The 25,678-nt window shown below is 50.6% G+C and overlaps 1 protein-coding gene across 13 annotated transcripts; it reads left to right on the top strand.

The window, feature by feature from the left end:
- The first annotated feature begins 1,346 nt into the window (after nucleotides 1–1,346).
- Nucleotides 1,347–25,645, top strand: LOC132690000 (mitochondrial inner membrane m-AAA protease component AFG3L1-like). 13 transcript variants are annotated; one of them, XR_013552628.2, is made up of 7 exons: nucleotides 1,352–1,487; nucleotides 4,962–5,040; nucleotides 7,664–7,778; nucleotides 8,126–8,219; nucleotides 16,322–16,456; nucleotides 16,616–16,911; nucleotides 17,262–19,601. XR_013552628.2 is itself a non-coding variant. In XM_060649884.3 (5 exons), the coding sequence occupies exons 2-5, from the start codon at nucleotides 14,145–14,147 to the stop codon at nucleotides 17,321–17,323; spliced, it is 414 nt and encodes a 137-aa protein (XP_060505867.1). In that variant the 5' UTR covers nucleotides 1,347–1,487; nucleotides 14,110–14,144; the 3' UTR covers nucleotides 17,324–19,601. The 13 variants fall into 13 exon arrangements, 3 of the variants coding, with proteins under 3 accessions (XP_060505867.1, XP_078295327.2, XP_078295328.2); XR_013552630.2 differs by having other exon boundaries at nucleotides 1,350–1,487; nucleotides 8,109–8,219; nucleotides 16,322–16,911; XR_013552627.2 differs by having other exon boundaries at nucleotides 16,322–16,911.
- Nucleotides 25,646–25,678: the final 33 nt, after the last annotated feature.

Consider the following 25,678-nt stretch of genomic DNA (forward strand, 5'->3'; position numbering starts at 1 on the left):
CTGCTGGGGGGTATACTCACCTTCTTCAATGATGCTTCTTAGCGCTTCTGGATATAGGTCCTTGTTTCCAGGAGCCGTGCTGTTTATCTTGAAGTGGGGCAAACAGTGGCGCTCCTTGAATCTCACAAACCACCCTTTACTTGCAGTAAACTTTTCTGTTGGAGAGCTTGCACCTCTTTCACGCTGTAAGTCATCAAACAAACTCTTAGCCTTCTCCTGAATAACTGTGACACTCAGGGGCACATTTCGCTGGCTCTGGTCTTCAAGCCACACATGCAGCAGGCGCTCCATGGTCTCCATGACTGCACTTCGATGCCGAGTCAACCGGGAGGCTCTCAAAGGAGTAGCTATTTGCGAATTCGCTTTAATTTTTTCCTTATTATCTCGGATTGTAGCCACTGTAGAAACAGCAAGGCCCAAGGCCTTCGCAATTTGGCTGAGCTTTTCACCAACTTCAAATCGTCTTAACACTTCCAATTTTATGTCGAGGGTAATTGCTTTCCGTTCCCTTTTGGCACTTGGGATGGCCGATGCATTTAGGGACCTTTTCCCAGGCATTTTCCCTTCCAGAATGTAATAAAATCACAGCAGTCTCAGGAGCAAGAAGGCCCGTGGCTATTCTCTGCTCCCTTGCAAAACGTGGGAGAGAAAACGGGGCTGCCAAGAAGTGCAGGCAGATGAGAAAAAGGTCACCAAAGGCCTGCCCGGCCCCCTTTGCCAGAAACAGGCTGGTTCGCTCTTGGTTAGAAGGCAGGCAGCGTAGGCCTCTGGTGTCAATCAGAGTGTCCAATCCCCAGACAGCACATCTGCAGGAACATTAAAACCGGCGTGGGTTTCTGGGATCCAGAAAACAGAAAAAAATCCGTGCAAGTTAATAACGCTGCATAGCACACACCGAGTCAGTGCCTCCGTTCTAGAGGGACATCGAAGCAGCAGGTAGCCGGGTAGCGGGCTCACGAGAGGCGCCGGTAGCAGCGGCCGGGGGTGGGGGTGGGGGGGCGGACCAGGGACTGGTGTTGTCTTTTGTGAACCGCTTCCTGTGGAGGACCCGGGAAATATGTGTCCTTGGAGATGCCCGACTTAAAATAAGTCTAAAGGCGCTGGGTATCCTCGTAGCACCTAGCCCGAGTCTGTCGCTGGGATTTCTGCGCTCCGCTGTGTGGACAGGACCCGACAGCGCTCACGTTCAGATCTTTAAAAAGTCAGGTGGTAGGGTAGACAGCTGATGAGAGGTCCCAAGCCGGCGCCTAGTCCTTACGGCGCATGAGCGACGCCTCCAGCGCCCGCGGGGCCGGCTCCGGGGGTGTGGCGCTTCTCTGGCTTTGTTGCTGTTCTGCGCGTGCGCGCGCCCGAGCGGCGCGAGGGCGGGGCGGGGAGTGTCGCCCCCGCTCCGGGCGGCGGCCGAGCGGTCTGGGCCGTGCGGCGGTGGCCCGGGAGGCGGCGGGACGGTCAGGGCAGGCGTGAGAGCCCTCGGAACAGCCCGGCAGGTGAGCGGGGAGGTTCTGCCCGCAGGTGTCGGGAGGCGGGGGCGGGGGCTCCGCTCGACGCCTTGGTGACGCCGCCCGGTTGCGCCGGCTGTCGCGGGGTAGGGGTCCGGGGGAGCGGACTAGAGGGGCCTGGCTGCGGCCACCACCACATCCCCAGCCGGCGGCTCTGTCCCCGCGGCTGAGGTGGCCGTCCCTTGCCCTCCGCGTCCCTGCCCTTCTCCTCGCGGCTTCTTGCCGCCTTCTGAATTTCCCGCCGCCTCCCGGGCCCTGCGCAGTGCTGGCTCCCTCCTCTGCCTCCTCAGTCCCCTCTCCAAAGAGCCCCCACGTGGAGCGATTTGCGTTCGAGTCACGAGTCCCTGCAAACCCACAGCATCTCCTCGGGCACCTCGCTTCGACTGCGAGCCCGTTTCCTCCTGGGCCCGGAGGTAATGCTTGCTGTGGCTCAGAGTTGCTCTCTGAGCCGGATGTCATACTGCACGTGGAAGAGCTTTGCGGGCTGTTAGTGTTTCTCACGTGTGGAGCCCGGTTTCACCACTCTCATATAAGCTAGTACTGCTTCCAGCCTTCCGTGCTAAGGGCTTTACACGAACCCTCTCATTTAAGTCCTAAACCCTTCCTGCACGAAAGCGCTGCCATAACCCTCTTTATGGAAGAGACAATGTAAAAGCAAAACTGGCCGCTTGCAGCTCAGGGCCATCTCGCTCCAGTGCCTTCACTTTTAGGTATTTCTGGGTTGTGTGCCTTTCCTCTGGTTAAATACTATGAAATGGGATTCCGTGGGTTTTGTTTTTTTAATGTTTTTTTAAATTCGGTTTTGAGAGACAGAGTGTGGGCAGGGGAGGGGCAGAGAGAGAGACAGAGACACAGAATCTGCAGCAGGCTCCAGGCTCCGAGCTGTCAGCATACAGCCTGGCTGGGGGCTCAAACCCAGGAACTGCAAGGTCATTACCTGAGCCGAAGTCGGAAGCTTAACCGACTGAGCCACCCAGGCGCCCCCTAGGATTCCGTATTTTAAGGTTCTGTTTCTGTATTGGTTGATACATCCCAGGGTGCAGTGATCACATTGGCTTAATTTTTTCTCCTGCATAAATGTGAGGTTTCTGATTTTTGGTCCAAGAAAGGCATCTTGGTTTCCAGACAGTAGTGAAGGAGGAAGAAGGATTCCGTGGATTTATCTCCTGTCTTGTCTTCAGGAATGAGCTTTTCCCTCCCATCCCTATTCATTTTGGAGGTGGTACAAGTGAGCTCCGTTTCTGGAACTATCGATGAAAGCAGAGCCTTTCGCCTGGGACGTTTCAGCATTGCAGAGGCTGTTCTGGTTGTTAACACGTGGTGGAAAGTCCGTAATTGACACAGCTGTGTCCTGAGTCACTGAACCTCCGTGGCCTCAGTGGTTTCAGTTACGAAGGAAGTTGGATGATCTTTGAGGGTTTTTTCCCCCAGACTGAGTTGTTCATCTGTTGAGAGTCAAGAAGTGAACACAGGCAAGGGCTCTGTCCCTCGGCTGCTCTCCTTGGATTTGTAGGCCGGGCGGGGGGGGGGGGGGGGCCTGCAAAAGCTGGAGAGGCGTCACAGTGTAGTCAAAAGTACCCTATCAGTTAACACTCATCAAGGGAAGCTTATGTTCTGGAGGCTTCCATGCAGTTATTTTCTCATTCAGTGATCTTGCCGCACCATCCCTGCTGTGCAAGGAGGAGAACGGGACTAGCAGAACAAGGGAAGTAGAAAAGGAAGGGGAGGGAATGGAGAGGCATAAATGCCATATCAATGTGGGTGGGATAGTTGATGCTGAAGGAAGTGAGCTGCCAGCAGATTGAAGAGCCACTGCCTGGCGGGCTTGTGTCTGCGTGAGTCTGAGACCCCAGGGTAACCTGGCTGATGATCTGACGGGAAGAAAAGGACAGTGGCACTTTGCCTGTTGAAGGGTCTTACTGTGCCCAGCCCCACGTCTTGGCATTGCGTATGCTCATCACAGCCAAACACCAGTAACAGACTGTGTCTCTGAGAACTGCCTCTGACCTAACGTGGTTCCCTAACCCATGTCAGAAGAAGATTAAGTCATGAACTGAAATAAAGGAATTGGGAGTTTTATCAAGTTTTGGAGGCCTGAAGCACAGTACTTAGCACTTCTAGGGCTGAAGGCCACCAGCCCTGCTCTGTTTGGCGTGGAGCTGCAGAAACCCTGGGAGGCTTGGTTTCCCCTCATCCGCCTCCGGCTCCCAGTTGCCTTCAGGCACTCACTTACCTCTCTAAACTTTTCCACCTCTGCAGGGGGCACGGTCACACCTGCTTCTTTAGGGCGGATGGTGAGGATTGGAGGAGGTGACAGAGGAGCACCTACCCAGCAGGTGCACCACCTTCTGTGCTCCTTTGTCTAAATTTCCTGTTGCAGTAAAATGCCTTTGTGATGTCTTCATGGTCTCATGATTCCTCCACATCAGGCTCTGGTCCTTTGTGCGGGCTGAATCCCCGCAGCAGGCGGCTTCATTCACGGTGTGGAAGTTCTCGTAGCCTCATCACCCTTCCTGGTGCATCTCCTTTCTGAGCTTCCCCGTTTGGGTTTCTCCCTGGTTTTAATATCTTTCTTACAGCTTACCTTACTTGTGAGTCCACTTTGGCTTTTCATAGGGATGTTTGAATAATTTGGCTTATTAGCAAGTTAATAACCATTGGCAATGAATTTACCATGGGGAATGGCCTGCCTCATCATGAGGGACAGCATGGTTGAAATAACACGGGTGTTGTCACCTGTATGTCTATTTTCATTATAATAGAATATTGGGGATGATCCAAATCTTTGCTTATGTTGGTTTTTTTTTTTTTTTTCAATATAATCAATATTGGGTTCTTGACTGTACTTAGATTTTGTTGTCTTAATATGGTGGCTTTTCTTGAGCTTATTTTTGTTCTAATGGCTTTTGACATATAATAGTGAAAAATCTAAGTCGTCTTTGGTCTTGTCCTTAACTGGTGTTAAATATTGTTAGCTTATGGTGAAAACTGGCATTTTCTTTTTTGAGGACTGAAGAAAATACAGGATCTGGAAGAGCACTTGCTTTCTTTGGCCTGACAAAAATACTAATCCTTGGTTGATCAAAGATAAATTATAGTATCCTTTGGTTTTAAAATTTTATGTGGCTTAATCTTAGAATCATGTTTGTTTTTGAGGCTGTGATAGTTTCAGTGGCCAAAATTGTCTCAGGCAAGAAATGGTTAGGGACTTGGTGGGGGTGGGAGTGGAGGCATTGACAGCAATAGCTGTGAAAATTCTTTATGTGTTTCTGCAGTGAATTTAGTTCCTGTTTATCCTGTTTGAATCCTATTTTAATGGGACATTTAAGCGGATAAGCAAAGGCAGCAAGCTAGCCCTTTAGCCCACATCCGGGTCCCTTCCCACCTGTAATGCCACCATGAGAAAATGGCCCATCACATGGCAGAAGGTGTTCATCTTCTCTCACTTTTCACTGCCTCCAGGGGACCTGCTTTCAGCAGCTGGCTCTTCGGGCAAGACTGACGTCATTTTCTTAGTGGCTGTGTTCAAAACCACCCAAAGGTACCCATCTTTCTTCTACCATCATTAGCATAACGTTACGAGAACCAAGTGAGGCTTCCTCAGTGTCTCCCCTGTAGTGGGGGAACCAGTGGACAGGGTGTGTGTTGACTCAGGATGCCCCGTGCCTCCTCCCTTTTCTAGTTTCCATATTGAGCCTTACTTCAGTCTTCCCGTTTCTGGGTCACTGCAGCCTGTCTTTATGGTTTTGATAGGACAGTGAAAGAGAAAGTCTCATAAGAAAGTTTCTAGGCGAATCTTTTGGGATGCATGAGAACAAACCTTTGTTTCTACATATCTGAGTGACAGCCAGGCTGAGCCTCATGTTTGGGAAGCACAACAGAGATGATGTGCAGACTACAGTTAGCTTGGAGCACGTCTGCCCCTCACAGTGGACTGTAGGACTGTGCTCAGTGTCCCCTTGGACACCCTGTATGTGAGGCTTGTAGGTGCGTGTTGATTGCATCAAGCAAGGAGTCAGGGCAGAAAACTGGTTTCTCTCGTACTCTCTTTCCTCTTCTTACAGGATGGTTGCTTATGTGAGTGTGGTCTGTGCTTTTAAAGTACCAGAACCTCATCATTTGGTCCCTAAGGGTTTGAGGAATTCTTTAGAAGAAACAGAGACTTAGAAAAAGCAGCAACTCCAAGAAAAGGTACAAGGGTCAATTTGGCATTTTAATGGACCGAGCCACCCAGGTGTCCATCAATTTGATGTTTTAAAACTGTGAGAGTTTTACATTTTTAAGGCCTTCGCTGCTTTTGGGGTTAATCTCCTTGGGAGGTGACAAGCAGGCGGCCCGTGCACGTGTGGTGTTGGCCTTCTCTTTCCTTTGCTTGTCGTGCCCGTCGCTTCCAAGTCACCCCCTTCCTTATTCGGATCCGAAGCCTCACGGTTTGGTGATGTGGATTGGTGAAGTGGGTATTTATCAGGTGTGGTTCTCCTGTGGAACGTCTTCTGCTCAGTTACCTGTAAGTGAGGAATAGGGGGAGGCCCATAGAAGCATGTTGGGAGGTGTGTTTACATGCTTTACAAATATAGCAGTTGGTTTTTTGCAACATTATCGTTTATGCAGATTTTTACTCTATCCTGTAATATGTTTGTCTGTTTCCGGGTCACCTAGGCCTTGGGCCTCCATGGCTTTGATTTGGGGTTATTGGAGTGGTGTGCATGTGACGGGGCAGGACTGTGGCTTTGTTTGTCCTGCGACTTTTTGGGCTTCTTGCTTAGGCCCTTCCATTTCCTGTTGCCTGGCTGTGGAGAAACGTGGCCATGGATGGATCGCTGCCTTAGAAGCCTCTGTGAGACCACCTTTCCCTTACTCAGGGGAACGATTGTTTTCCTAAGTTTTGGGTTAGTTTCCCAGGTTCTTAGGAACACATGCATTCTTGTGTGGCACCTCTGCGACTTCATTTCTGGTCACAAATGTGTGGGCGGGTGGTGGGGGGGTGGTTTCCCCACCATGCAGTTCTGGGACACCAGCTGGGTGTCCTACAGTTTAACCCACTTCTGACATCATGTACCTGGAATTAGCACCAGATTCCACAGGTTCAGGGCTCCGTCCTGAAAGACTGCCTCTGCCTCCCACTCCCTGCCTTCAGATGGCCTTTCACTTCTAGATTGTCACCTGTGCTTCTGACTGACTGGCTGTAAATCAGGTTTCCATGACCTCCTCTCCTTGGGTTCATTTAATTTGCTAGAGCTGCTCACAAACTCGGGAAACCAATGTACTTACTAGATTACCAGTAGTTCATTACAGAGGATGTTAAAGGATATGAATGAACAGCTAGATGAAGAAATATGTAGGGCAAGTTCTGGTAGATTCCCTGGTATAGGAGCTTTCTGTCCCCTTGGGGTTTAGCACAGAATGTGGGTACGTTCTTGTCTACCAATCTAAAAGCTCTCCAAACCCTGCCCTTTTGGGTTTATATGGAGGCTTTGTTGCATAGGCATGTGATTGATTGAATCATTGGCTGCTGTGATTAATTCGACTTCCAGCTCTTCTCCCCTCCCCTCCCCCCTTCTCCCCCAGAGTCAGGGGTGGGGCTGAAACTTCTAACCTTCTAATCACTTGGTTGCTTCTCCTAGCAACCTGCCTCCATCCTTAAGGGTTTTCCAAAAGTCACATCATTGACACAAACTCAAGTGTGGTTGAAAGAGGCTGGTTATGAATAACCAAAGACGCCTTTACCACCTAGGAAATTCCAAGGGTTGTTAAAGCTCTGTACCAGGAGGACCAAACGCATACTTCTTATAAATCGAATATCATACAGGTCAAACAAAGCTAAATGCCTGGCAGACTCCGTGATAACAATTATTCGTTTTTGTTTCTCCCCCTTGTCTTTTTGTGTGTGCTAAAGCACCTCTTGGAAATTTTAACTGGAAATTGTACTTGATGGAGTTAATGGGGAGGAGAGAGTGTTTCTTTGGGTGTGCCTAGCTTTCTAGGACCGTTCAAGCCTCCTGATCCTCAGAGTGTACTTGGAGGAACCCTAGGTGGGCATGTCCTGAATCAGAGCCATCTCTCCCAATACATACTTTGCACCCGACAGAATGGTGGGACAGGGGTGCTTACGGGGCTGGATTTGTGTACTCTGAACTGCTTTGTATTTTATGTGTGTGTTGCAGGAAGAGGCTTGCAAGGCTGGATTCAGTCATCTAGTTTGTGGGTCAGTGTTCTGAGAAGGGGTATCGTGCCCAAAGTGCCAGCTGTTTAACAGTAATGCCCCCTGGATCGTGCCTGGTATGTATGTTCCATTCACTGGTGATTACCTGGAGATTTAAAGAAATTTTTCAAAATTTCCATCTTGTCTGGAAATGTCTGGGGTTGGTATGGTCTAGTAGTCTTTTCCACTCTAACCTATGTCCTGAGCTGGGAAGGGCACAGCAGGCTTTTCTCCTACACTTCTGGACAAAATACTTATGTTTCAGCTCTGCCCAGCCTCTTCCTGTCCTGTTCCCTGTTTACCTCCAGAAGGCACCAGTGTTAGGAAGATTGTATGTTAGAAGGCATTTTTTTGTTCTCTGAAGCCTCTTTCTCTAGGAAGTTGTAATTATTGTTACCTGGTGTCAGATTCTGTTTTCTCTTAGGAACTGGTGAGCCAAAGGATGTTGGGGCTGGAACAGAGGAGGCAGGAGAAGAGGAAAGCAGGGTGACTTTGCCTGGTGGAGCCGGCTGCAGAAGGTGTGTGTGCATCCAAGGACTAGACCCCACATGGCCCATCACGTACCCAGGGGGCCAGTCACGCTCATAGACCCCACGTGGCCCATCACGTACCCAGGGGGCCGGTCACGCTCATAGACCCCACGTGGCCCATCACGTACCCAGGGGGCCGGTCACGCTCATAGACCCCACGTGGCCCATCACGTACCCAGGGGGCCGGTCACGCTCATAGACCCCACGTGGCCCATCAGGTACCCAGGGGGCCGGTCACGCTCATAGACCCCACGAGGCCCATCAGGTACCCAGGGGGCCGGTCACGCTCATAGACCCCACGAGGCCCATCAGGTACCCAGGGGGCCGGTCACGCTCATAGACCCCACGTGGCCTATCACGTACCCAGGGGGCCGGTCACGGTCATAGACCCCACGAGGCCCATCAGGTACCCAGGGGGCCGGTCACGCTCAGACCCCACGAGGCCCATCACGTACCCAGGGGGCCGGTCACGCTCATAGACCCCACGTGGCCCATCAGGTACCCAGGGGGCCGGTCACGGTCATAGACCCCACGAGGCCCATCAGGTACCCAGGGGGCCGGTCACGCTCAGACCCCACGAGGCCCATCAGGTACCCAGGGGGCCGGTCACGCTCATAGACCCCACGTGGCCCATCACGTACCCAGGGGGCCGGTCACGGTCATAGACCCCACGAGGCCCATCAGGTACCCAGGGGGCCGGTCACGGTCATAGACCCCACGAGGCCCATCAGGTACCCAGGGGGCCGGTCACTGCTGTGCTTGGGCTTTGTGCAGTCGCTCTGCTTGTTCTTGGAGCAAGCTGATTCAAAGATTCTAAGAAACAAACTTAAAATTATGACAACGTGGAGATTTCCATCTGAATTTTAAAAGACCCAGATAAGAGATAACCCCAGAAGTGTTGGCTCTTTGTGGGTCTTCTGCCTCTCCCAGGTGCTTTGCTGAGCTGCTGTGTTTGTTGTGTTCACATGTGCCAAGCGGAGGCCTTTCCTCCCAAGGACCCCGGCTTTGGCTTCACCACGCACACAGCATGGTGGAGTGTGAGGAGGGAGCATTTGATGATGTGTCTCATAATATCTGATAAAAGAAGTCGCTGTTTCATGAAGGAAACCACCCTCGTTTAACCGTAAAATGTGTTCTCTTGTCCCACGGGGGGGGGGGGGTGGGGGGGGTGGGGGGGGGTGGGCATTCCCCTGGGACAAGCAGGGTTTCCACAATCTTGCTGTTTTGGGGGCAGGTGTTGCTATGGGATTTTCCTACATCTATTTTCGAGATCCTGGGAAGGAAATCACCCGGAAGCAGTTCATGCAGTATTACTTGGTGAGGGGTCTGGTGAGGGGACTTACAGTCTGTCCACCCAGGAAGGAGCTGGTACCTATGGCGGCGTGCCCACCCCTGTGGTCTGCAAGCTCTGATCCTGAGCATCCCAGCCTTGGGGTATAGACAAGACCAGTTTCACTTTTCCCAGTAACTCCCTCACTGAACGCTGTCATGCCCACATTCTTGCTGGGTGGCAGTCCCTGTAACATCATGGCCTAACTTCATCATTGACTAGCTTTTGCTCCTAAGACCTCATTCTCTTTTTCTGTAAACTCCAATCTTCTGTCTGATTGAAAGCTTTTCTCCTAGTGTGGTCCTACCCTGACCCTGAGCAGGGTGGGCCAGCACTGTCCACCCCAGGCTTTGTGCTGTGCTCGCAGGGTCCTCCCTGGCTTGTCCTTCTGAGCGCTGAAGTCAGGTGGAGTGCCCCTCCAGCTTAAGTGTAAGCTTAGGTAGGAGCAGAGGACTTGCTCCCCCTCTGCCCATCGCCCTAGATAACACGCAGTTAAGATCCGGACTTCCATCTGTGTGATGATGTTTGTAGAGAACCATTGTTTCCCACCAGGGTCTGTGGCTGAGGCCTTTGTTGTCTGCCTGCACGTCTGTCCTCAGAGAGGCCCTTGCTCCCTGCTGGGTGGGGGAATGGCAGCTGCCTCTCCTCTCTCCCAAGGATCTGCCTCCTGCTGGGGAGGAGGGGTGAGACGGGGGTCCTCCTGTGTCTGCATTCTGGACAGATTCCAGAGTTCCCTCAAGCTCTGGCACCGCTGACAGTGACGTGTTTGTTCTGAGGCACAGCCTAGAGCACTGAACGGGGACGTGTTCCCTCCCTGGCTCACCTCACTCAGCGCTGCGCTCAGCCCCCGTGGTGCACAGGGGACGGGCAGCCTCTCCCCAGGCTCAGACCAGAAACCTGATCTTCCTCACCCAGAGGAACTTGCAGGTTGGCTGGAAAAGTCCAGCTTGAGTGCTGCACCGTCTGCCCGCTCCTCCGCAGCTGTTGTGAGATCACCTGATGACATCTTAGGGTGTCACAGAAGTAAGTAAGCTGAAGCGCAGCCCTCCCTGAGCGCCTCATGCATTTGGGAATAAAAAAACCCACAGTATCCAGGAACTTAAGTAGCAAACTTTGCTGTAAAATAGCTTTGTTATTTCTCCTAACTAAAATTGGGAGAACGTTTCCTTCCAATTTTTAAAATGAGGAGAAAGTATATTTGCAAAAAGTGGGAAGTGAATAAGAATATAAAGAAGGAAGCCCCTGGCCTGCTCTGAGCAAGGTTACACAGGTGGGCACTGGTCTCCACCCTGCCCCTTGGGCTTCACCGTGTTGAGCTGTGTACCCAGGTGGTAGTGTAATTGTGTCGGAGAAAGCAAGACTGGCCAGCCGGGCGGTGATCCAAAAAGTAAGAGGTTGAAACATGATGGGGGCTGTAAGGATGTCCCAAGCTCTTGCCTCTTTAACGTGAGAGTCGGTGGAGTCTCTGGGGTCTCTGTTGCAGAAAAGCTGGGGTGTTCGGCTGCTCTGAGGCTTTTCTTTGACGAGCTTTAGGCTGTGCTGTGGAAGCATTGAGCTTTGTGGGGTGGTCATAAGATGCCACAGTTGGGAACACGTCCTCATCACACAACCCCGAGTCTTTATTTACTTTCCAGAAGGAGCATTGTTGTAGTGATCTGAGATGCTGTCGAGAGCAGATGGATGGCAGAAGGAAACGGGGCACACCCCTGAATTGTGTCTTTGAAGAGCTTCCCAGAGGAGCATGTCTGCGTGCAGATGGTTGGGTCCAGAGGCACCAATAGCTTGTGGGCCGTGGGGATTACGTTTTCATTCTCCCTGGCACTGTTTTCTTGTGGTACCTGCAGCTGGGTGGACAGAATGTTCTCGAATCAGCTCTGTATCTCAGGACTGCCCTGTAGTCAGTGTAAGACTGTTGTTTGTGTGTCTTCTGGATTTCCAAGGCAGTGTGGAATCTTAGTGCCTGGATGTACCAAATTTTAACTCCTGTTGCTGAATTGGTTTCTGTTTATTAAAATGGAAATCGGTTCATACCCCAGGCTGAAAGTATTCATGTTAGTAGAAAAACAAAACGGATCTGTTCTGCAGAGGGTAGGCTGAGGTAGAGCCACAGTCTGGGTCTGTGGAGCACGTCCGAGCACAGAAGCACGTGGTTTGCTGCCGAATGCCCTGCTCTGCAGGTCTGGCGTTCTTTTTCCTAGGCGGACTGGCTGGAGGTTGTGAACAGTTTGTGCGTGGTATTCCTGCTCCTGGACGGCATCTGAGGTGAGGGGTAAGTTCAAGGCTGAGTGTTCCTCCGTAGGGTTTTTTTTTTAATGTAGAGCGTAGGGGCACCTGGGTGGCTCAGTTGGTTAAGCATCCGACTCTTTATTTCAGCCCAGGCTATGAACTCATGGGTTCTTGCGTTTGGGCCCCACGTTGGGCTCTGTGATAGTTTGGAGCCTGCTTGGGATTCTCGGTCTCCCTCTCTCTTTGCCCCTCCCCTGGTGCATGCTTTCTCTTTCTCTCTCTCTCCCCCCCCTTCCTCTCTCTTTCAAAAATAAATAAATAAACTTTAAAAAAGAATTGAAAAAGTAAAGTGTAGTTTTCTGTGTGTGTGTGTGTGTGTGTGTGTGTGTGTGTGTGTTTTCAAAAACATGCCTATCTTGGTTTCACTACCCAACAGCAGAGGTTTCAGTTAAGAGGATCTTCATAATTCTGCCCTGGCAAATGCTACTTCCCATGATTAATAACCCGTGTTAAAGGGGATCGTTTACCACATTGGTGTGTAGCAATAGCAGTGTTCCCAGTAGAACAGAATCCCCGTGTAGGGCTCTTTCTTAAAATTTTTAAACAATTTTCATTTGTTTTTGAGAGAGAGAGAGAGAGAGGGAACGTAAGTGGGGGAGGGGCAGAGAGAGACACACACACACAGAATCCGAAACAGGCTGCAGGCTCTGAGCTGTCGGCACAGAGCCCGACGTGGGCTTTGAAGTCCTGAACCATGAGATCACGACCAGAGCCGAAGTCCGATGCTTAACTGACTGAGCCACCCAGGCACCCCACACCCGCCTGGTGTAGGAGTCTTAACTGTGACTCGGTTTTGTCAAGTAACATGTAAGAACCATGATCTGAGAGCTGGGAGGAGAGAATAGCACAGGGACACAAAGACGGGACAGACAAACCTTCGCAGTTGTGGGAGCTTCTTATAGTTTCATCCAAGACCCAAAGCCTGTGGTTTCGTGAGGCCAGACCCAGGCTTTGCTGGAGGAGCACCGGTGGGGGTGGGGGGGGGGGTGGTGGTGGTTGGAGGGGGAGCCCAAAGCTGCTCTTGAATCTTGGTCTCTGCAGAAGTTTGTATGGTTTAACATCAGCAGTGTTGACACCTTTGAGCGGAACTTGGAGACTGCTCGCTGGGAACTGGGCATTGAACTCCCCCAACCAGACGGCAGTGGCCTGTGCCACCGAGAGCGACGGGTGAATGTCGGGCTCCAGTCTGGAGTCTGCGGTTCTGAATACAGAACAGTTCAGTGTTTAATCAGCTTTGGAGGGGCGCCTGGATGGTTCAGTCAGTTAAGTGCTCGACTCTTGGGTTTCGGCTCAGGTCATGATCTGGCGGTTTGTGGGTTTGAGCTCCTTGTTGGGCTGTGTGCTGACAGTGTGGAGCCTGCTTGGGATCCTCTGTCTCTCTCCGTCTCTGCCCCTCCCCAGCTCACTCTCTCTGTCTCTCTCAAAATAAATAAATAAAAACTTAAAATTTTTTTTTTACCAGTTTTGGAGTGTGCTTCCTTTGAGCATATTGTAGGCATCTGCTAATTTACTATATATAGTAAAATGAAGAAATAAATTCTGTTTTCATGGAGGAAAGAATCGATTGGTGAAATATTTAGGCAGGCAGCCCTTAAGAAATAGTATAATAGGGCTCAACTGTGAGGGGGCTGTGCTGGGGTCCGTCCTCCTCACCCCCAATTTCAGGTGTCTGGGCAGACAGACGTGTGTGGGGTGAGAGGCTCAGGATTGGGGAAGGCTGGATGCTGTGTCCAGGCTCTGACACGTTTTTAGAAGATACTGCTCCCGGGGCGCCTGGGTGGCGCAGTCGGTTAAGCGTCCGACTTCAGCCAGGTCACGATCTCGCGGTCCGTGAGTTCGAGCCCCGCGTCAGGCTCTGGGCTGATGGCTCGGAGCCTGGAGCCTGTTTCCGATTCTGTGTCCCCCTCTCTCTCTGACCCTCCCCCGTTCATGCTCTGTCTCTCTCTGTCCCAAAAATAAATAAAAAACGTTGAAAAAAAAAAAAAAAAAAAAAAAAAAAAGAAGATACTGCTCCCTTGTGTAGCATCAGTCTGCCCTTCACAGCCTTTCTCCCGAGGGAACTGATGAGTGGTTTTCTTGGATCTTCTAGGTTTCCCTTGCGAATCTGGTGTCCGCCCTTCTCCTAGTGGGCATCTTCCTCTGTGCTGTGAGGGGGGGGCCCGATGGGGGCTGGGCATGGCAGGCGAGGACGGGGGCCGCCTCTTCAGTGCTGGGGAGACACTGCCAGGGTCTTAAAGTACAGTGTCAACGTGTGGTTTGCAGATGCAGCTGGTTGTGAAGAGGCCAGGTTGGAGACGATGGAGTTTGTGAATTTCCTGAAGAATCCCAAGCAATGTCAGGACTTAGGAGCCCAAATTCCAAAGGTATTGACTTCAGAAAACATGATAATGCTCTGAGCTCCGGGTCACAGTCAGAGATCACCACGGGTCAGTGTGGACAGATACGGGACAATTGAGCGTTTTCTAGAGATCGTGTATTTTATTAATCATGGGAAGTAGCATTTGCCAGGGCAGAATTGTGAAGATCCTCTTAACTGAAACCTCTGTGAGTTTACTTTTTTGAACTGTGAGCTTGTGCAATTATAGGAACAGCCCATACCCAACTGAAGTGTGTTTGTGTTCACTTGAAGCACAAACATTATTGGCTTTTCATTTAGAGGCCAGTCTGTCCGTCTAGTTTGGTGCCAATGATCAGAATCTTTTGTTAAATGTCCTGCATAAACCACACGTTACCTACAGTTTTGTTCTCTAAATGAAGTGAAAACTTAGAGCAGTCTGAGTGTAGAACCGTGTATTTTCTTATGACGTTTTTCTTAGAGTTTTCTTTCCTACTCAATTTGACATTTTTTTTAGCTGTTTGCCTTTATTGCTTTATTTTCCAAAGCTTTCAACTTAGTTTTTGAAGAAACAACCTTTTTTTATTCCTGTTTTTTTTTTTTAGTTCACACAATGTTAAATTACATAATTAAAATAGAAGTACAGCTTGCATAAACAGGTTTGGGATCAGATACAGCTGCCTTATGGTGAGCCCTTGACCCTGCTCTGGACGGAGGGGTGGGGTTGGTGTGGGTCAGGGTTGTTGTACAGCCATTGTGATTCTGGCTGCCGTGTGTTTCTGCTGGTGCCTCTTTGTGTCATGGACCCTTTGATGGCTTGACAAACTGCCAGTCCTTTTCCCAGAATGACTTGCATCTTAAAGGAAATGGAATCACAGACCCTTCAGTCATCCCCGGGCTATGTGGACCAGGCTAAGAGCGCCTAGTGTAGACCGCTCTTTGGACACAGACCCTTGTAGGAACCCTTGCTTTCTCCAGCTCCTCCCCGTAGTGTGGCCGCCACTAGACAGTTTGTTCTGAACAACAGCAACAGGTGACCGCTGTGAGCCTGGGGACTAGAGGGTAGGAGGTGCTGTCCTGTCTTACAGGCTGGGGAGTGTTTGCTGGAAAGCATGTGTGTGCGACAGAGGTGCAGCTCGCCCTGGTGCTCCCTACTGGAGATCTGCCAGCGCCTGGCCCAGCTGCTGGTCCCCTCGGCTTTGTGGTTGGGTGCCGCAGGGGGTGCCTCTCTTTGCTTCTTAGGATGTCCAGCTGCTTGTACGTGCTTGCAAAGTGGGTGTGATAAGCGGTGTGGCGGTCAGGTCACCAGGAAGGGCCTCTCACCTGGAGTGCGACCCTCCAGCAGTGTGTGGGCTTGCGGGAGGCGTCTCTGTCGTTCTGTGTGGTGCCGAGGACATCAGGACCCATATGGGTGTGGGCTCCTCCTGGGCGTAAAGGCCTACAGGAGATGTGGACACACGTACCCTGGACTCTCAGTTGTGCGTGTGGTCACGCGACTGGCAGAGGTGGATTCATGGCGCACCGTGACCCTAACTCACGTTCACGGGAACATGGGGTCCAGCACCATGTTGTGGACTTGAGTTTTGTGACTCCTTCCCCCTACCTCTTCGTGAGTGCTTTGTTGTTGTTTTTAAAGACTCAAGGAAAAAACACTGTATGGTCTCCTCTGAGGTAACTAGATGCTAACCCACACCCTTGACTGGAAATGGGGCAGTAGAAATTCCCTGCTTTAAATTTCTTTTCAGTTTTCAGGTGTGACGGTAATCCATAAGACGAACACCGAGGTGTGTTACCAGAGTGTGAATTTGTGTCACTGTTTTGTAGAACGGTTTGACGGCACCCGTTAGACATTCAGACCCTTTGACCCAGCAAGCCCTGCCCTCGGGAGCTCTTGTGAAGACATGGCCTGCTTAGGTGGATGGGCTTTCGTGTGTCTGTGGTATTTGAACTTTTTATGGGAACGTGGTTTAATTTTCTAAGAAAATATTAGAAGGAGAACCTCGGACTAGAAGAATGGGGCATCATCTCATGGGATTCTTGTTAGTGACGCCTGGAAGTCACCCGTTTAAATCAGAAACGGGCCTGTCTTTGGGTCCCATCTGTCCCCTTTAAGAGCCCGGCATCACCTTTCTGTTTCAGGGAGCCATGCCCACTGGTCTCCTGGCACTGGAGCTGCTTCTTGCCACAGCCACTGCGGGGAAGGCCAGTGTGCCTTTCATCACCGTGAATGGGTCAGAGTTCCTGGAAACATTTGTCGGCATTGGGCCAGCAAGGGTAGGTGGGCGCTTGTCCTCGAGTCAGACCGCCCCGGTCTTTGTGTGGACCCGGCAGTGAGCACAGAGCATGCCGCACATGTTGAGATAAGGGTTGGGTTCCGGAGAAGAGAAGCAGAGACTTGGGTTAACAAACACTTCATTTTTGTTTTCATACCAGGAGCAAAATAGACTCTCTGTGTGGATTCCTACTTTAGGTTCGTGACATGTTTGCAGCGGCCCAAAGAAACGCTCCTTGTGTCTTGTTCATTGATGATATTGATGCGTTTGGCAGGAAGCGAGGCCGAGGGCATTTCGGAAGCCAGAGTGACCGGGAGAGCACGCTGAACCAGATGCTTGCGGAGGGATGGATGGTGAGTGCACGCTGCTGACAGCCGCCGAGAGCAGGCCTGTCCTGTCGGCACTGCCACATCTCGCGTGACCCTCCTCCGGCTTTTGTTTCTATCAACTCCCTGGGTGAGTGAGCGTCCCTGATGGTTCTGTTTGTAGGAAGGCTGCTCTCAGGCAGACTTAATGGAGAAAGCTATGTTAGATCCACAGAGGCCCCCCACTGCCCCCTCCCTACCAGCAGGAGGGGTTAGTGGAGATGGGGTGGTGAGATGAGGAGAGGTGAGGCCCTCCTGGGGAGGTGGACCAGTAGATGAGGGCTCCCCCACCTCTCCTAGTGTAGGCCTTGGTGCCTGCAGGATGGTGTGGTTGGAGCCTTGCTCCTTCCCCTCTGAACCTCTCTCCTGCTGCCCTTCCTGACGCAGAGTCTCATGGGTGTGAGCCCACTCCATGTCCCAAAATCTCTCTCTTTCTTTCAGTTCAGACTTTTCCTCAAAGTGATTCCAGCTCAGTGTGTCTGGTAGCTTGTCAGACGTGCTGATATCTCACTGGAAATGTCTACATGGTGAACGTTTTTCAAATTTGGAGATGCTTTCCGTGGTCCCATGGCAAGTTTTCATCTTCATCTTGGGGCTGCCAAGAGTACCCCAGGTTTGGTGATTGACTAGGAGGACTCCTAGGACCCCATGTGTAGCTGTACCCACGACCACGACTGGTGACAGACACAGAGCAGAATCCGCGCGGGGAAGAATGTGGTCCAGGGAAGCTGGCTGCAGCTTCCCTCAGGACGTGCAGGAGGCACCGACTTTTCCTGGCATGGAGCTGTGACGACATGTGGGCATGTAGTTGACCAAGGTTTTCAGTGGGGGCTGGTCCTGTGGCACTCTCTGCCCAGTATGTACCAAAATCCCAGCCTCCCGGGAGGAAGGCAGGTGTGCAGCAAAACCACACTGTACAAACAGATTAGGCCTAGGGAGCCCCTCTTATCAGGGAGCAGTGGAGACCCTCCCCAAATCTCAGGTCCCAGAGCCAGCTGGGGGCCACCTTATAAGCAGAGCTTGAGAGGCTTACTGTGTTAGATTCTTTCTGCCCAGCCAAGACGTTCCAAAACCCTTTGTCATAGCTCGTATCCAACCGTGATTCTAACTAGGTTAGTACTCTGTTCTGATGTCTCAAGGGGCTGATGGGAGAGAGCATTCAGGGGGAAAGAGGGTGGGAACACCACCACTTTCTCTGCTGGCGGCCCCCGTTCTCTGCAGTCCTGCCTGCCCTTGACTATTCCAGTTCCCTGGGCCTTGTGAGCCCACTAGGGCTGGGTGGATGGAGACCTTGGGAAGTAGCTGGGGCACTGACACCGTGGAGAGTCTCCTTGCTCCCCAGGGGTTGGGGGGTGGCATCGGGTAGTGTCAAGCTGTCAGGAACCAGTGGTGAGTCAAGATGGAGGTCCACACGTGGGCCCAGGTCCTGGGGGGTCCCAGTTAGCCGGGGAACGTCTGACTGCTCTCTGATGGAGACGCGTCTCAGCCAGAGCAATGGGGTCTGTGAGAACCAGAGCCAGTGGTGTGCTGTTTGTGTCCTGCCCGTGAAGGGTCAGAGGGAGGGGCCCCAGAGCCAGCCCCGGGCAGGAGCGTTGGCCCCGCTGAATGGCCTCTGTAGTCCGTTTGGAATGAGCAGAGGAAGAGCAGAGCCAGTGCAGGGCGGCTCAGGGAGGCCAGGGTCCCTAGAAGGATGAGCAGGTGCGCAGAAGAGGACAAGGCGTCAGGACCAGAGAGAGGAGGAGAGCTGTCTGGGGATACAGCACTACCCCAGTGGGTGCCAGCCGAGCCCCCTCCTCGGGCGCCCTTGCTTCTCATGTCCAGGGTTCACCTCTTTCACGAACGTCGTGGTGGTGGCTGGCACCAACCGCCCTGACCTCCTTGACCCGGCTCTGATGCATCCTGGCCGGTGTGACTGACTGATCTACATCAGCAAGCCTGCCGGTCACATGGCGCTCAGGTTTGGGGCTTCATGCCCTTGTGCTAAAGGTTAGGTTGGTTAGATCATTACCTGTGTATTTGGAGGCGATTTCTTTTCTTTTTTTTTTTTTACTTCTTCCTTTTTAAGCAGGCTCCATGCCCAGTGCAGAGCCGAATGCAAAGGTTGAACTTTTCACCCTGAGAGATCAAGACCAGAGCTGAGGTCAAGAGTCGGACCGTTAACCGACCGAGCTACCCAGGTGCCCCTGGGGGTGGTTCGTTTGATCAGGGCCCTGCAGTGGTTAATATTAACATTTGGAAAAAGTGGAAGCTTGTGGATGCCCTTGGGTGCTGCTAGTTGCTGTCTCCCGGCAATCCACTTTTGGGAGTGACAGGTGTGGCTGGGCCTGCAGAAACGTCACTTCACCATACAGGTGGGAGTGCTGTGATACATCTATGTTTCTGGCGCGGTGATGTAAAAACTTAGAGGGTAGACAAGAAGAGCTCACCCTCACCTTTTGCTCTGACAACTGACATCACCTCTTCCCTGGCCCTTTCTGTTTTTGAGAGCGCGTCTGTCCCGCGTGGACTTGCCCTGCTGCCCAGGGTGGTCCTCATCTTGCTCACTGTCGGCTCATGGCCCCGGGAATGGATTTGATGTTAGAGGCAGCACAGTCATGAAGGTGTTTTAATGAGTTCAAGAGCTGAGTGTACGAGGGGGCTTGAACTCGCAAACCATGAGATTGTGACCTGAGCCGAAGGCGGACACTTGACCGACTGAGCCACCCGGGTGCCCCTGCCCTGATTAATGATAGTTTTGCTGGATATAGCATTCGTGTTTGACTTTAAAAAATTTTTCTTGTTCTCACTGCTTTGAATATTTTGTTCCACTGCCTTCATTTTACTATTTCTGATGAGGTGCCAGGCACCAGTCGTCATATTGCTGTTATCCTCTGTGTGATGAATCTTTTCTGTTGCTGCTTCAGGATTTCCTCTTTGTCTTTTGCTTTCAACACTTTAATTGTGATGGGTCTCTTGCGACTTCTGGGTTTCAAATTATAGTTAGAAAAGAATCTCTCGTTATTTTCATATTATGGACACATCTTTATCATGTTTATGACTTATTTTTTTTACATTTACGTCTCTGACCCATTTGTACTTTATTCTGATATATAGCTTGAGATATTGCATAAATTTGATCTTTCTTCAAATAACTATCCTATCATTGCAACACCATTTTTAAATAGTTCATTACTGACGAAGAAACAGTGCGTTATCTTGACTTTACCCACTGAATGGGAGCCTTTCCAAGGACAAAAGGAATTACAGAGAACATTTCAGATTTTCTTTAGTTGTATCACAGATAGTACTATCAACATTGTTATTTTGAAAGTATTTCACGTAGGGGCGCCTGGGTGGCCCAGTCGGTTTAGTCTCCTACTCCTGGTTTCAGCTCAGGTCACGATCTCACAGTTTGTGAGTTTGAGTCCCTTGTCGGGCTCTGTGCTTATAGCACAGAGCCTGCTTGGGATTCTCTTTCCCCTCTCTGCCTCCCTGCCCCCCCGCACTGTCTCTCAAAAAAAAAAAAAAAAAAAAACAGGAGGTAAGTGTACCTGACCTTTGGGATACTTCATCATTGCTTCCTGACTCCAAATAACTAAATGTGAAGCAGGGAAGGTGCCTGGAGCCCCAGGCTGTCCTTGTAGATTTTGCAAAGTGGCTACAAGTGACCCTGCTCTGACCGTCTGTGTGTCTCTGTCTTTGTTAGGCCCCGACATCAAAGGCAGATTGTCCATTTTCACAGCCCACCTACACCCACTGAAGATGGGTGGGAGCCCCTGTAAGGACACTCGCGGTGCTCCCTTTGGGCTGGGTGGGAGACCCCCATAAGGACGCTCGCGGTGCTCCCTTTGGGCTGTCACGGTGCTCACTCACAGGTGAGTGTTGGCCAGGCCGGGGATGGCCTCGGGTGTTACATGCGATTGGTAGGTGGTTTCTGGTTGTAGGATTCAGTGCTGGCATGTGCCCACCTTTGTCTTTGGAACTTTGAATCTGTTGAGAGACATCAAAGGCCTCGGAGATGATTAGCCCCAAAGCTGATTTGTAGCCATCTGAAGTTCTAGTTTAATTCGGTTTAGACTTGGGGAGTTGTTAGTGCAGGGGCCTCCCTAATGCCCGAGCACAGACCCACCGCAGTGAGGAGCCGTTGCTGCATTATACGGTCTTGGGCGTCAGCTCCCAACCTGGGGGCCCCCCTTGCTTTTCTCTTTTCTTTGTAGTTGAAACCAAGATCCTGTACTAGGAAACTTGTTTCCCCACCAGGGTGGTTTAAGCACTGGGAGTTTAGGGTTTTCCCAGGGGGCTTCCTGCCCAGGTCATCGTCTACTCAGCAGCCCTTTGGAAGCCTAATGATTACTGTGATTACTGTGATGAGCCCTGCCATCCCCGGAACATTCTGCTGTGCAGCCTTGCCCCCTCCCACTGTTGTGCTGCCATCTGCCATCTCCCTGGTGTTCTGCCCAGTGCGGGGTGAGGGCTGGGGTCAGGTCACACATAGGAGTGCACGTTTGTTGGCCACAGGATGATGTGTGAGGCGTTCTCATCCAACCAGGCTGGTCTGTTTCCTGCAAAGAATGTGCTCTCTGTTCTTCCTCCTTGTGACTCCCATGTCCACTTATACACCAAAGTTAAGAAACTTGAATAGGCCTCCCAGACTGTCATCCCAGAGATACATTAGAGGCTGCCCAGACTCAGCAGGATGACCTAGGACCTCACCAGCCTCCTGCGGCAGCTGCCTCATCGAACTGCCCTCCTCTCTCAGGCTGGTCACGTGGATTCCGCTGTCCCCGAGAGGCAGACCCAGCCTTTGTGAATGTCGACATCGCAGGGACAGAGAATGGTCTCTCTGTCCTCACACACAGAAGGGGACACAAGAATTCTTAGAGGAAAAGAACTGTTGATACATTTTCGAGAGCCACATAGCTAAGTGCAAGCTGTGGCGCTCTGTGATTCTCACGTTGTTGAGCCTTCGTCTCCGCGTGCGCCTCAGGCCCCTGTGTGGGAGATCCAGTTTTTTTAAAAACCTGGATGTTCCTGGGGCGCGTGGGGGGCTGTCGGTTGAGCGTCCGACTTCGGCTCAGGTCGTGATCTCACAGCTCGTGCGTTTGAGCCCCACGTCAGGCTCTGTGCTGACGGCTCGGAGCCCGGAGCCTGCTTCAGATATGTGTCTCCCTCTCTCCTCTGCCCCTAACCCACTCACGTTCCGTCTCTGTCTCTCTCAAAAGTAAATAAGCATTAAAAAAATTAAAAAAATAAATAAAACCTGAATGTTCCTTGGGAACCTGACGTGTAAAGTTCTCCTTTAACATTTTTGCTCGTTCTTTGCGCTATAATGTAGTAACAAAAGTAAATGAGAAAAAAGACATTTTAAAACTTAGCTAATGATTCAACAAAAGATTACAAAGTATGCAAAGAAACAGTAAGTGTGGTTCATTCACAGGAGAAAGAAATGGATAGAAACTGTCCCCAAGGTAGCACAGACATTAGGGTTACTAGAAAAATACTAATGTCACCTGTCTTAAAGTTGCGTGCCTATAGAGCCAAAGGGGACCAGAAGAACTGTGTGTCTCAACAAAGAGAATATTAGTAAGAAAACAAGTTACAGGAAGTAACCAGATAGGAATTCTGGAGCAGAAAAGTACATGACTGAAATGAAAAGTTCACTAGAGGGCTCAATAGCAGATGTGAGCTGCAGAGGAAAAATATTGGCAAACTTGGAGATAGGCTAATATTACCCAGTCTGAGGGGCAGGAAGAAAAAGGAACGGAAAATGTACAGAACCTAGGACCAGATGGGACACTACCAACATGCATATTATGGCAGTCCCAGAAGGAGAGGACGGAGGAAAAGGGGCAGTGAGAATATCTGAAGAGATGATGGGTCAGAACTTTCCAAATTGGATAAAAGACAGGAATCTACGTTCCCGAGATGTTCAGTGAATTTCAAGTAGGGATGAACTCTAAGATCCATCGAGACTCATCATCGTCTGTTAAAGCCGAAGAGAGGCTTGGAACCAGCAAGAAAGAAAGGATACAGTGTACAAAGGGTCATCAGTGAGACTTGATAACGGATTTCTCCTTACACACTCAGAAGGGCAGAAGGCGGTGGGGTGACATGTTCCAGGTATAAAAGAGAAAACCTGTAACAAAGAATTCTGCATCTGGCAAAACTGCCCTTCAGGAAGGAAGGGGAAATTAAGACGTTCCCAGGTACTGAGACGTTGAGGCAATTCATTGCGTTTAGACGTAGTCTACAGGAAATGCTAGAGTCTTCAGGCTGAAATGAAAGGGTGCTAGCCAGTAACTTGAAGCCACGTGAAGAAATAACAGTGGTACTGGTAAAGACAAGTGCATAGAACAATAATTACAATTTCTGTGATGGGTATGTAATGTAGAAAGCTGTAATCTGTGACAATAACAAGGTGAAGGTGGAGGGAAGGAGATGTACAGGAGACATTTGTACGGTTATTAAAAGCCAGACATGGAAGAGCTGGTCTTAAAATTCACGTGGAGGGGCGCCTGGGTGGCTCAGTTGGCTAAGTGTCCCAACTCTTGATTTCAGCTCAGGTCTCGGCCTCTGGGTCGTGAGCTCAAGCCCTGCGTTGGGCTCCGCACTGGGTATGGAGCCCACTTAACAAAAACAAAAATGAAACCAAATCCTAAGTAAGTAAATAAGTAAATTCACACGGAGTTGCAAAGTGCCCAAGTAGCCAAAACAGTCTCATGAAAGGAGACCGAGTTGGAGGACTCCTGCGTCCCTATTTCAGAACTTGCCACAAAGCTCGGTGAACAAAACACGGCCCTGACAAGGCGGACATACTGACAGAGGAAAACTCACGAGTACAGATGCGGCCTGTACATCTGTGCTTAGTTGATTTCTCTTAAGGTTGTGAAGACCGCTTAATGGGGGAAGGACGGTCTCTTCAAAAAAATGTGCTAGGACAATGGGATATGCACATACAAAAGAATGAAATTGGACCTTGGCACCAGATACAAAAGTTAAAGTGGGTAAAAGACCTGAATTTCAGAGCTAAAACTATAAAAGTCTTAGAAGAGAACATGGAAGACCAGATCTTCATGACTCTGGACTTGGCTGGCAGTGGTTCCTTAAATACGATGCCAGAAGCACAAGCAACAAGTGGAAAAATAAATCGGACTTAATAAAAATTGAAATCTTTTTTGTGTCAAAGGACATTACTGAGTGAATAAAAAGGCAAGTATAGAGAACAGAGAAAAATATTTGGAACTCATGCGTCTGATGAGGGTCTAGAATCCAGAACATAAAACCCAATCTAAGAATGGGCAAAGGGTTAGAAAAGACCTTTTTCCAGAGAAGATAGACAACCGAAAACCACATGACAGAATGCTGAGTGTCATGATTTATTAGGCAAATGCAAATCTAATGAGGTAGCACTTCCATGCCACGGACGGCTGTAAAAGACAGAGTTGGCGTGGATGTAGAGGTACAGGACGTCTAATAGGGCTGCTGACGGGAGCGTAAACCGGGCTGACTGGGCTTTGGGAGTCAGTTCGGCTGTTCAGAAAGTAAAGTACGGAGCCCTCCTATGACCCAGCAACTCCACGTGTAGGTATCTACCCCGGAGAGTTGAAAACCTGTCCACACAAAGACGTGTACGTGTGTTCACAGCAATGTTGTTCACACTAGCCAAAGGGTAGAAACACCCCAAACGTCCATCAGTGCGTGAACGGATAAACAAAAGGTGTGTATGTATAATGGGATATTATTCAGCCATAAAAAGAAATACTGGCACGTGTTACAAGAAGGATGAACCTCCCAATATTACGTCAAGCGAAAGCAGCCAAGCACAAAGGGCCATGTACTGTGTGATTCCATTTATATGAGAGGTTTATAACAAGTCCGTGGAGACAGAAAATACACGTGTGGTTGCTAGGGTGGGCCCCGGAATCCCCCACGTCAGGCATAGGGTACCTTACAGATGATGGAAGTGTCTGAAATTAGGGCAGGAGTCGTGTGACTTGATAAACGTACTAGAAGTCTTTGAGGTACACCCTTAAACCAAGGTAAACCAAGTGCCAAATTTTGGTTTGGAAAACCGCCTATGGATCCTGTGAGCCGAGGTAACGCTGGGGCCCCAGGTCAGCCTGCGGAAGGCCCCCCACCTCTCCAGGGCTGCCCAGCTCACCTCTGACGAGCCTTTCAATGGCCTGCTCAGAGTGCTTCTCCTGAACACAAGGACCCAGGTGGCAGGAGGCAATCGGGGCGGCTTCGTGGCCCTGATTAAGATGGGTGGATTTAGGGGTGCCTGGGTGGCTCAGTCGGTTAAGCGGCCGACTTCGGCTCAGGTCATGATCTCACGGTCCGTGAGTTCGAGCCCCGCGTCGGGCTCTGTGCTGACGGCCCAGAGCCTGGAGCCTGTTTCGGATTCTGTGTCTCCCTCTCTCTGACCCTCCCCCGTTCATGCTCTGTCTCTCTCTGTCTCAAAAATAAATAAACGTTAAAAAAAATTAAAAAAAAAGATGGGTGGATTTAATGTTGAATAAATTACACCTCAGTAAGTTGCTTAACCAAAAAACCGGCCTGGCCCCAAACTGGTGACTGACAAAGTTGCTGCCTAGCTTAGCTGTGGTCCCTGTCATGGAGCTCCTCTTGTAATACCCAGTCCCGGGCACTCATGACCAGTTTCTCCTTTCCCGGGTCGGGTGCTGGCATTTTGGTGTCTGCCACGAAGACCCAGAGTTACCTCGGCTCACAGGATCCATAGGCGGTTTTCCAGACCAAAATTTGGCGCTTGGGAATCTGCCAGCAGCCTTCATGCTCTGTCTAGAGCTACGTTTAAAATCTCAGAGAGGTGGGGCCTGCAGGGCAGTGGCTCAGGCCCTGGTTTGGATGCTAACTGCAGA

This window comes from Panthera onca, chromosome E2 (assembly GCF_046562875.1).
Source record: "Panthera onca isolate mPanOnc1 chromosome E2, mPanOnc1 haplotype 2, whole genome shotgun sequence".
Taxonomy (NCBI): Eukaryota; Metazoa; Chordata; class Mammalia; order Carnivora; family Felidae; genus Panthera; species Panthera onca.